This window comes from Lonchura striata, chromosome 1, assembly GCF_046129695.1.
Source record: "Lonchura striata isolate bLonStr1 chromosome 1, bLonStr1.mat, whole genome shotgun sequence".
NCBI lineage: Eukaryota > Metazoa > Chordata > Aves > Passeriformes > Estrildidae > Lonchura > Lonchura striata.
Genome location: NC_134603.1, coordinates 42,659,995 through 42,672,465, shown reverse-complemented (window position 1 = coordinate 42,672,465; position 12,471 = coordinate 42,659,995). Strand labels below are relative to the sequence as shown.

General features: G+C 39.2%; 1 protein-coding gene across 3 annotated transcripts in view; it reads left to right on the top strand.

Annotated features, from left to right (window-relative positions):
• Nucleotides 1-11,599, top strand: part of DTNA (dystrobrevin alpha) — a 178,522-nt gene extending 166,923 nt beyond the window's left edge. For 2 of the 3 annotated variants that reach the window (XM_031504027.2, XM_021544753.2), the window contains 2 exons: nucleotides 1,707-1,751; nucleotides 8,082-8,178. In XM_031504027.2, the coding sequence (XP_031359887.2) occupies nucleotides 1,707-1,724 (18 nt within the window). In that variant the 3' untranslated portion in view covers nucleotides 1,725-1,751; nucleotides 8,082-8,178. Of the gene's footprint in view, nucleotides 1-1,706; nucleotides 1,752-8,081 lie in introns of all 3 variants that reach the window. The other variant, XM_077783758.1, reaches the window with a different exon arrangement.
• Nucleotides 11,600-12,471: the final 872 nt, after the last annotated feature.

Sequence of the window (12,471 nt, the reverse complement as noted above, 5' to 3'; positions counted from 1 at the left end):
TTCCATGTTCTTCAGAAAGAACAAACAAACCAGTTTGACTGTATTTTGATTACAGTATGGAAGTGCAATATATGGCAACAGTGTTACTTGAGTTTCACAAGTTACAACAGTATTATATACATGCATAAAATTCAATATGTATGTGCACGAGAAATAAGGGCAGGAGAAGTTATGGATGTCATTTGATGGCACTGGGTGTTACTCTTGCTTCAGTCAAAATAATTTTTCTGCTGTTTTCCACCAACATTCCCAGGAGAAAGGAAGGAAATCTTCTCCCTATTAACATCAGAATAAAACTCCTGAATTTAGGTAGGCCAAGACTACACATGAGTGAAGTTTATTCCCCGTTGTTTTACATTACTTGTTTCCACCAGGGGACAAAAACAGACAAAAAACCCAACACACATACACACACACTCCCCTGGCCAAAAAAATATATTCACTGAGGGAACAGAGAGTTCTCATTCTAGACAAGTTCTGCTTAACAGCATTTTCTCAGAAGTTTCATGATGTACTTTACTGTCTGTGAGACTGTCAGCTCCTATCAGGCAGTGATTTGACAGTAGTGACTTGTAAGTAGAATCTATTTTTAGTTAATACTACAGCCCCAAAACATGTAATGGCAATGCCTGAGAAGTCCTTCCCAGTATGAGTGATGCCATTTAAATTAGGGAATGGCTTTAAAGGAAGCAAGAAAAGTATTAAGTTAATAGGGACTACTAAAAGGATTAGGAGCTGGTTGGAGAGTGTCATATATTGGCCCCGAGACATGTGCTTTGGCACTAGTTGTTCTCTGCAATTTGCTGTTTATTTGTGGTATTTCGCTCTTCTATCCCTTCTTCTGTTAATATCACTGAGTATTCTAAAAAAGCCACAGCTTACTATTGGAAAAACACAGGAAAATTGGAAAATTTCTGTTTAGGCTATGCTGTTGAACAGAGGCCAGGTCAACTATGCTCATTTGCATCAAACCATTGGAATTTATAACAAGCAGTTTTACTGTTTGTACTCACATATACACTGCATTCATCTGGATTGCCAAAGAAAGCCAGAAGCTGTAGCTATCGTAATGCAATTGTCAGCTGAAAAAATCTGCAAGGAGGAACTCCTACTGAGGGTGCAGAATGGTCACCTCAGTAACAATCTGGTAACCATTTTTATGCTATTAAATGTCTCACTTTGTGTAAAATCAGCACATTTAGAAAAACATGTAGATGTAGTGTAGCATGAAAGATGGTTGGCCCAAACCCACTCTTGTTATTTTGTGTCACCTTGTGTCCAAGAAAGATTTTTGTACTGAACTCTAAATTACTATTAAAAAACTAAGATACATAGGGAAATCAGGGACAGGAAACCTTAGAGGAGGCTTCTTTCTGTTTTTTGTTTGTTTTTTGTTTGTTTTTTTTTTTTTAAAGCATGTTGTAAATAACAAGTATCTGTATCAGAAAAAAACCCAAACACATTTAATGCACAAGTGTAAATGCTAACAGCGTGTATCCTCCCACATCTGTTTCCACTTTTGTTCTTGGTACAGTCTTTTGCTGATATGTTGTGTAAGACAATTCTCAGTGGGTTTATTTTCTGGGTCCCTAATTGCTCCCTTTATTTCTAGGCTTGTGCATGGCTTTTTTCAGAATAATACACTGCCTGGCTGCTCACGGGCTTAATTTGTTATCTTCCTGTTTTCTGTCCTTTGTTATCTACAGGTCAGTTTGCAAAGTTGAGTGCAATATTCTTCTCTCTCCTCTCAAGTAAGTATTATTATAATTTAGAAGAAAGTTTGGAATTAATCCTCATAATATACATTTCAGTTGCAATGCATCTTGTGGCATCTGAATGTATGTGACAATGCTGTTTCTTTCACCTTTTAACCTGTATTGGGATGCCTTGGAATCTCTCTGAATCGGTTCTAATTTATGAATCTGTAGTCCTTGTCCTAAGGATTCCTGTTAAGCCATCACCCTTTTTATGTTTTCCCTTTGTTGACCATCAGACTGAAAACATGGGCTTTTCATTCCTGGGGATGGTGAAAAATATATTAACCAATACAGAGAAACCTCGTCCAGAAGATAAAGAATCAGATTACATTTTCAGGAGACCTCTGAGTTTAATTCCATTCAGTGCTTTAGTCTTCCTAGGATAACTGAACTAAATAATTTCTGATGAGATCAGAACATCTACTCTAGTGTGTGAAACAACTTATACAAACATTAAAGAAAGCAATCCACCAGCTGCTTAACCACAGATATATCCTCAGATGTGTTGTGGAAGTTTAAAAAGCCCCAAAGAATGGAAGGCACTCAGCTACTATATAGAAGCTGGCAGTTCTATTCCCTGCTGTCCCATTGATGCCTTAGGATTCTAGCTTTTATATTTTTCATAAAAAAAAAAAAAAAAAAATATTTGTAATCCTGCAGTTCTTTAGTATGTAACTCTAAACTCCATATAGAGTGTTAGTTACTGTCTGCCCATTTTGGTAAGACAAAACAATTCCTCTATAGGCCTGAGAATCAAGGACACCTTACCATCTCATGCCCCAAGAGATATAAACAAAAGTGAGATGGGGCTGAGCAAACCTGGGGTAAATTACTTCATTGCCTGAAGCTGTAATTGGAAGATTAACCCCCAATATGCAAATGGACCAAGTTTATTAAAGTGTGAAAATTCATGACCCATTGCCCATTTTTTGGGTGTAGCCCCTGGGGGGTCTTCATCTGCCTGAAATGTACCTCAAGGCCCTTCAATAAATATAACAGCTTTTTATTCTTTTAATTGTGTATGACCTCTGCTTTTAGGTAGCCCCAACAAGACATCACCATATTCAGGTCATGTTCCTTACACATGCCAACCTCACAGTTGCAGCGCTGAAGTTACTGCCAAATTCAGCAACTGTGTTTTTCCTCAGGGAGACAGACAACATCTATTTTTATGGAGTAGTCTGTAGCTCTGAACATTTGCCCAGGAAATGGGAGACCACACATTTCTTCTTGCCTCATCTGAAGTCACGGACTCTGCATTTCTGGCTTTCTAGGAGAGTGCAGTGCCCCGCTGTGAAGATGGCAGTGAGACGGTGCTGTCCATCCTGCTGAGACACTGAACCATGGGCTAACGAGAATGGAAAGGGAGAATATCAGAATAGGGATCTCATTCTGGTCTGAAGACTAAGCCTCTTCCTCAAAGCCAGAGCTAAAAGCAAGCAGAGGTCAACAATCAAATGGACATTGGAGCTTGGGAGCAGGGTCATGTTCAGATGAGCAAAACCAGTGAACTAGCCTGTGCCAACTCTAACAGGAATTCATATTGTTAGATTTTGAGTGTCATGTTTTATGCTAGACCTCCTCATTTATATGGCAGTATTGATGGTAAAACCTGGCCTGGATTCAAGGAGTTTGTGTCTTCTGATGACAGTAAAATTTGACTGTTAAAATGTGTACCTTGTGAAAGCAGCTGCTAAAGGGTATTTCCAAGGCATCTGTCTCAGTGTCTCTTGCAGCTGAAGCAGAATAACTGGATGTGAAAAGCAAATAAACTTCAATACCCAGAGTACTATAAACACCAAATAACTGCTCATGAAAGTTCTCCTAACATTGCTCCTCAGGTTACATTCATTTTCTCAGTAGTCTAAAACATGAGCCAAGTAGAGTTCCCTAAACACTGACAGCCGAAAAAATAAGTTTCCTTACTCAGTTTTGGTGGAGTTGTCAGTTTTAGATCAGTTCATGTGTAAAGGAAAGTAGATATTTCAACAACGTGTGTGTATAACTACGTATATAGTGGAAATTTTGTATATAACTGAATATAATTACAATTTGCAATAATAACTAAAAAAAACCCTTTTTAATTAGAATTACAAAACTCAGGCAATTCTGTGAAAGGCTTCCTTTTTTATTAGGAAGCAGTGCTAACACAGTGATGTGGGTAAACATACTGTCCTAAAAGCCTGGCTTTCTTGAAAATATGTATCCTGTGTCAAATTAGCAGGTATCTGAGACCGAGATACTATCTCATCTCCTGGATGATTTTTGAAACCTTGTCAAAAGTAAAGATTTTCATAGTGAAATTTTTTTTAGCTCCCAGGGGAGCCCTTTGGCCATTACCAAAGACTGTAACATTTCCAGGAGCTATATAAAAGCACAGCCCTACAGAAATTGGCATCCAAAACTGGTGGACTTGGCACTTCACATATCCACAAGAACAAAATGTGTTATGGTACATTATGATAAATACATCTTCACATGGTAAGTGAATCTTCTCAAGATTCACTCTGCTGGGAATATGGAAGTCTGTCATATCTTGTGTATTTTATTTGGTACTTACATTTCACAGCACTGGAAAAATAACTTCAAAATAGTTTATACCAGTCATGGTATCTAAAGTGCTTTTGCAGTTTTCATTGGGCTCTTGCTTGAAGCTTAGAAGCTGCATAAAGAGTTTTATTTCTAAACCCTTATTCAGTCAATAACGATACAAATACAGCTGACATGGCCCTAGCTGGCCATAGGAAGTAGAAAGCTGGCAGACTTTCTCACACCAATATTACATTTGTGCTTATTTAAAAAAAAAAAAAAAAAAAAAAAAACACCAAAGATGAGGAAAATTTGATCAGTTTATTGTAGCTCCTTGTGAGTGATATTGCTGCTGATGGCCAGCCACAGAGTTTTGTTCATTTACTCATTCATCTAAAGTTGATGTTATTTGATTGATGATATTTCCAATCTGTTTACATTTTCATCTTTAAAAGTACTCCGTACAATTTTCCAGAATTGATTTTAAATAGCATCTAATATAACAAATTCCCAAGAGAACAAGTGATTCCAGTAATATATAAAACATAATTATGTTTTCAATTTACTTTTTATGTTAAATATACTTGTTTTATTTTTAGTAAAGAAACAGAGTGAACTCGAGCTTTTCAGCAGGTACTACGCAGATCTTGACATTAGGTGAAACTCTGATGTTATTTTACCTTTATCCTCTTGATGGCATTTGTTTTTTTGCCAAGGGTGGCCAATGTGAGCAGAAATCCTGCATTTCAGAAACCGGTTGAGAAGTTGTCATTTTCAATTAGTTGCTGTTGACTCATACAGTGGACGTGTCCTCACTAGACCTACAATTTTCTAGATTCTTCTAAAGTTGTGCTGTCTTAGTGCTGGCACACATTTGAATTGGTCATGCCTAATTCATTTATATGCATTATTATAACACGAAAGAAGGTGTGAAAAGCTAATAGAAATCAGACCTAAGGCATCCACTGAGAGGGAGTACAGAGAGGAGGATTTATTGCAGGTTTTGTTCTCAGATTTTAACTGAGGTTTTCCCTGTCTTGACAAAAACATAATAATTTCAATTAAAGAATCTGCTCCAGTCCCACTCAAAACATTCCTACTCTCTCAAAACCTTATAACATGAACTGTTCTGGGATCTGAGGCTTTGGGTGTCTGTGAGGAACATTTTCCATTGCAAAAGTGACTGAATGGTTTGTACTGAAACAGGTGGATTTTTTTTCAAATGCAAAAACCCCAAATCGTCTCAAATTTTTGATATGAATGTATTCTTAAAAAATACCATGTATTCAACTTGACTGTTTTTCCAAGGTAGAATTCGTGTTGAGTAACACTTTCATATTTTTCTCATCTCTTGTCATTTTTTTTGAACCTCTGTTTTCATGTTTCCCAGCAGAGATTACGAATTCATCAGATGTCAGGTGATAAAATCCATGGGCCAATGGAGAGTGTGGTCAGTCTAGTCCAGTGTTTTCTGTTTTTCTCTTGAGCAAATACATAAAAGTTAGCATTATCTGGACCATTCCAGTTGAAAATAACAGGAGGATAACAGCACAGTAATTTTCAAAAATGTCTGCTACATTCACTCAGCTATGTTTTGGTTTTCTTTTTGGTTTATTTTTCTCCCTAAGTCCTTCTCTTCTTAGCATGTAGGTGTAAAAACACTGTAAAAAACTGTGACCAAGTTATCAGGGAAGAAGGAACTTAAATTTGTGAATTCAATTCTAAAATTACACAAGTGATAGGGATGTCTTTTGAAAAAATCACTCAATGACAAGTAAGAGAAAAGAACCTGTGGATTAGGTAACACCAGAGGTTAGAAACAGTTTTATATAATGAAAAATCATAAGAGTCTTAATTGGGAATTAATTTTGGCACTTCCAAACATTGCAGTGAATTTAAAGCTCTGAGGTTCATTAGTACTCATTATCTCTTGCAGGAAAGTATCTCTATCCCAGTGCTGGCTGTGGAACAGAGAGAAGCTTGGGGAGAATTTAGAATAACCCTTTATCCAGAAAATATGAAGCAAACCCAAATACTTAACATTACTGTCAATGCGTCTTAATGCATCCCATGTTTCACAAGCCACTCTTATTTTACTCTCATGGTTTATAATGGTACCATCACGAAATATGAGATGTTCCTATATTTTTGTATATTAGGAAACATTTTGTCACCAAAAGGGTTGCCAAGCATTGGAACAGGCCGCCCAAGGAAGTGGTTGAATCACTATCCCTGGAGATATTTGAAAGGCATGTGGATGTGGCACTTGGGGACATGGTTTAGTGGTGAGGCTTGGCAGTGCTGAGTTAATGGCTGGACTGAATGATCTTTTCCAGCTTAAAGGATTCTGTTATTCACATAACTCTGAAGCTGATTCAGTAAAAGTCAGTCTCAGGCAGCTGAGAACTGACCTCTTACATGCCTTTGATTTGCATTTTTTTGTCTGAATTGTGAAGAGCAAAGCGTTCCTTTGCTAAGATTACCAAATTAGTTTGCAGACTTAAGAAGTACAGGGGCATGTCTGATTTTTAAAAGGTATAATTAAAGATGTACCTCAGAATTTTTTTATGAAACTCTCATCAGACTTGCAGTGCAGGTTTCCTTTGCATTTATCAACAAAATGTTAATGCTTGTCTTTTGTAACCGTCTGACACAAGGAGACACTAAATTAAGATCATCATACCATTTGGCATGCTTAAGTATTATGGAGTGGGGTGGAAGTGTTTCTGCTTGAATAATTAATACAATCAAATGGTCTCAGGAAGGAGAAGCAGCAAAGTAAACTACCTGACCTTTCTTAATTCATCAGATTTAATTTACCTATTTTTGCCGGAGTAATTTACATTTCATCTCTCATCTTTTAGGCCAGCTTTATGCCTGAAATGAGTAGAAAAGAATTCATGTGTGGAGAGTGGTGTATTATGCTGTGATTATTGTATCTCATGCAATGCAGATTGGTTTTCTCTCTGAGGTAGTTCAAAAGGAAAAGGGATGAGTTCCTTAAGTTAGGAAGGGTCAAATGTGTAAACAGTGTCTTTACATTAAATGTGCAAGAAGCAGAAGTTTGCAGTATTACCTGACTGTAGATCCTGACATAGTTCTGAGAAGGAGCAGCAGTAACTGATCAAGCACTTTCCACTGCTAGCTAAAACTTTAATGCCTCTTCTGTAGGAATTTAACATACTCACTGATGCTCCAGCTTACAGAGGAACACCAGCAGATACTGGTGCACCAGTGGACGAGGCTGTTCATCAGCTGTAGCACCCAGAATCATCCTTTCAAGTAACTGCAGGTTTTCTTAGACACAGTTAAACATACAAGACATTTACATGTGAGGGGAGGCTCATGATGGTCAGTGGCTGAACACTGCACAGGGTGAATGAACCATGGTTTCACTTTCAATGGTATATTTATAGAGTGATCTGGAAGGGGAAAGTAGAAAGGAAAATGGGAACGTTGCAAATCTGTGTCAGTGCAGACTGAGTTACCCCAAGGTCCCACAAGCAGAGCATAAAACAGGCCCATGACAAGGGAAGTTTCCGACTTCCCACGTGGCCTGTAAGTTTCTATTTACAGCTCAAATACCTATGGCTCACCTAGGTAGAATGGCTTTTTCCTTTTTTAAGTTCTTGAGGGATAACTACAGGAATTGGCCAGCTCCCTTTTTCTCTCAAGGAAACAGCAGTTGGAGGCTTTACTTGCTCTGCCTGCGTGGGTGCAACATGTTAAACCAGCATGTTTTAAAAAAACCTTCCATAAAATCTTTTAAAACCTTCCATCAACGTTTCTCCACAGGGAAGCTGCAGTCAGACAGACAATGAAAGCTACGTAAGAACTGATGATGAGGAGAGCTGCTTTCGGACAGACGATGAAGAAAACTCAGCTGCAAACTTCACAGAAGAATGGAACCAAGAGGTGCAGCGACTCTTGACAAAAAAATCACATAACTAAATTCTGAGGACTGTAGCACAGTACTTTTGTTCTAAGAGTTGTAGTTTGTAGATGTGTGGTTTTTGACAACAAGACTTTTGTTTAAAGCTAACTTATATTAGCTACATCTTCTGTAACATGGCTCATTACTGGCGAAGCAAACAGACTGACGCGCGTGCTGCCGTCACACACGACGGCGCTGTTAATAACTCACGTGAACCCTTTGCACATGATATTGAACCTGTTCCGTTTACAATGACAATACTGTTTATAGTTAGAAATTTGATTTCTGAATACTTTGAGATTTTAGTAGATCAGTTTACTATACACTGTACATTTTTTTTTCCCACGGGAGAAATAAAAAGCGACAATTATGCATTTAACACTGAACAGTGATACGCCTGAGTGTATATATCTAGTAGCCCAAAAAACAAAGTACCAGACTATATTTGCAATTTGTTTGCAAGTCTTTGAATTAAGGCTTATACAAAATGTACTAAAATAATAATAATATAATTAATAATAATAATAAACTTCTCTAATTTAGGGCTAATGTGTAACTTAGGAATGTTTCTTTCAAAATAATCTAACAAATCAGCCATAGAAGTTAGTGTAAATATTTTTTTTCCAAATAGATATCATATACAAAAGGTGACATTCAAATGATATAGAATCTAGTTTTTAAATCAGCACAGATCTTCTTAAAACTGTGAACTATGTTTTGAAATACTCGTTGCTAAAGCTGTTTATAAACCACAGGTGCCATAAGATCCCTGAACTGACTGATGTTACGTATAATCCTCCATGGTATTGTTTCATTGATGTTTTAGCTTTAGTAAGCATGTGTTCAACAAACCAGCTCTTTCCATCTCTCTGCCCCTCCTCTTCCTCCTCGCCCTCTTCCATTATGTTATTTTCGAGGCCTTCAGCTTTAAATGTACAGGCTTAAAGTGCGCTTGCAACTGTTTTCTTTTGATTTCCAAATGTGTACTGCCTTAGCCAGCCACCAGATGTTCTGCATGCCCTCTTGGAAATGTGTGATGAGACTCTTTCAGAGCAGGATGGAGAAATAGCAATCAGCGAAAAGCACAAGAAGAGCAGTGGATTCTTGCGAAAGGACAGGCATACAGTTACAGAATTGGAGTTTCGTCCAGTTTAGTATTTTTCCAGTATCAAGGCATTTCAGGAGAAAGGGGCCTGATGTGGCCATTAGGCAGTGAGGCTGCTGCCTGAAAAGTGTTTGCTCTGCTGTGACTACGAACCTACAGATACTCCTGAGTGGGCATTGACACAAACTAGCACCAACGTGCTCCCCAGAGCACCCTGCTCCAAAACAAAGGTGACACCTCTGTGGCACACGGCACTGCCATGCAGAGGGACCAGAGCCAGGCCAGGGACAGCTGGAGCAGCAGCCGGGCAGGGACACCAGGAGGTGTTCCATGCTGGCCGCCTGGCCCTCCTGAGCTGCGCAGTGTTAGCTCGGGGCCGCCTCTGTGCCAAGGCAATCCTACTGCCCTAATACAATATTGGGCTTCCAGTACCTGGCTGACCTGAAGTGACACTGTCTAACAGCCCTGAGAACAGTGGTATTTCATACAGATATTTCACACCAGCACAGTTTGCCTACAGCAAGTGATGAGATATCCATCTAAAGCTGGTTAACATGGCTTGTCTGTCCTTGCTTTCATGGTGACGTGGATGTGTGCTGCCGTGTTTACATAAGATTGCTATGTAGCTCGACCCAGTAAATCCACTTGTTTGCATGCATTCTCCAGGCTCCTGGCTGTTTCCCTGGGCACTGTGTGTTAGGGAACGAGTATCTGTATGAAAGAGCTGCTGCCACGTTTCATATCATTTTACTGTGTATGCAGATCTCTTGTCTGTATATCCTTGTGTACCTGGGCTTGCTCTCAGACATCCAAATGCATACTTAAGGGATCCAGATACCCTCATGTAAGCTTTTCATTTTTGCAGTCACTGGTCTTTGCTCCTGGGGTATGTGCTATCCTGGCAAGGCAGGCACCGTATCTTTCACTGTCCCCTCCTCCAACCTCCTCTCAGGAATGAGTTAGCCTCCACTAGTGCCTAGCACTCCATGTTTTAAGCTACTCCCGTGAACCTGTAGACGTTGCTGTCAGCTCAGGATTCCAGGCAAGCATTTCCTGAACAGGGAGAAAACAAGCTAGAACAAAGCTATGTGCAATGGCTGATTATTTCAACCCATGTCAGGTTTAATTGTACCCAAAGTAATAGATCCCTCTCATCACCTTAATGTCTGCGTGCTCATTATCACCATGCTTAAAATAGATGCACTAGACTAAATCCATTGCAAGAGCTTCCGAACTAGGAGTAAGCACTGAAGTTGATTAATCAAGTACCTTTCTTTTAGGCTGGTGTCAACAAGCTGATCCCTTAGGAGTTCTGGGTCCCTTATGCCCTGGAGCTCTGAGATGAAGCACCTCTTAGCTCTGCAAATGTCTATTTTAAGCATTTTCCCAACTGTTAAGCTGGCTGCATTTTCACCCAGCTGGTCTTTGTCTGTTTGTTGAATATTATTTTGGTTGTGGTTTGCGGTCATTAAAACAAACGCAATTACAGAAGAGGTCCCTGGTATGGCCCTTTTCTTAATTACCAATGGCCCACCACGACTGTCAGAACTCCGGGTGGTTTTACTGTCACTGGAGGAAAACCAGTGGTTTGGAATCAGGAGACAGGGATGTGAAGATGTATAGGGTCCTTGAATGTCCAAAGCAAAGGTGGAGAATGGGTTGTCTGTAAGTAGTAATGTTAACTAAACTGCATAAAAAGGTGTGTGGCCTTTGTTGTGATATAATATGTATTTTCTTATATGCATGAGGCAAATTGTTGCATCATAATTTATCATAAGTGTGTCCGCCTTTACTTTCAGTTGTCACCTTCTCCCATTCTTATTGGTTCTTGGCAATTACTGTAGATAGACCTTGTAAATATTGCAGCCTCGGGTTGCTGTAATCACACTGGTTCAATTCAGCAGACGGAGCTGTGAACAACAAGCACTCCACAGTGTCCTGAAGAATAAAGGGCATTTTTACCTTTGAACCAAAAACAAAAAGAAGTATGAAGAGTTACATCTTGAGGCTACTAAGTACAACGCATTTTTAAAACACTGTACTTGACACCACTTGAGACAGATACGGAGACACTAAAAATGTCACGATATTCATTGGTATTGTAACAGAACTGCTATTGTATGGGGTTTTTGTATTGCTGTTAAGTATTGTTTTGTGTGTGTGTGTTGGAACCTACTGGGGACATGTTATATTTTGAAGTGATTAAACTATTTAATTGTGTGTCTATATTTTGGAATGGAATTATTTCTTCATTAAAAAGATTTTTAAAAGGAATTTATGGAGCATCATATTTGTGGCTTATTTGGTTTTGGATGTCCTGTTCCATGGAGCCCAAACAGCTTTTTTTTTCAGTAGGGAAGGGAAGGAAAGTGTGTCTCTGTGGTGCAGCAAGTAGTCTTCATCCCTGCCACCACTTCACAAGAGAATTCCCTCCACCACCTTCCACAGTGCTTTGAACTTGGTATCATGCAGCACCTGTTTTCAGTGGCCCAAGCAGTTTCTTCTTTCTTCTTTTCTTAATTCTCCATAGCTTTAGCAGTTTCACAACTTGAAAATTAAGTTCTCCATCTGTAAAACTCTTGCCCCTGAATCCACTTAACAACAATGAAAGTGACCATAAGCAGAAGACATAAGGGCCTGACAAGGTGCCTGGTACAAACTTAGAAGGTGGTACATGGTTCTCAGGAACCTAAACCATCTGCAGTACTCTAATTTTTTTCTTAACCACTGTGTTTCTCTGGCCTTTCTCCAAGAAAATGTTGGAACAGGCACGTTTGAATGGCTTTACCATACACAGTCACATGTTCTTCTGTTACAGATGAACACAAAGTCTGTTATTCCAATTACACTTTTAAGATGTCTTTCCTTGTAGTTGTTGGTAATTTCAACTGGTTGCTAACTTAAAAGAGCATGGAGTTGCAAAGCAAGAGCTTGCACTTAAAGCAGCAGGTTTGTGTTCTGATGCAGTGCTTGGGGCTACCTCATCAGGACATGGCAACATCTGGAATGCCCAGTGGTGCAGCTGGGTGTAGTGGCAGTCCTTCCCAGCAGATGCACTGCAGCTGCTGTCCCAGAGTGTGTCATTGACATCCAAAATATCCACAGCTGTGCTCAGAATTGTTAGCTGCCCAGTGAGTTACACCAGG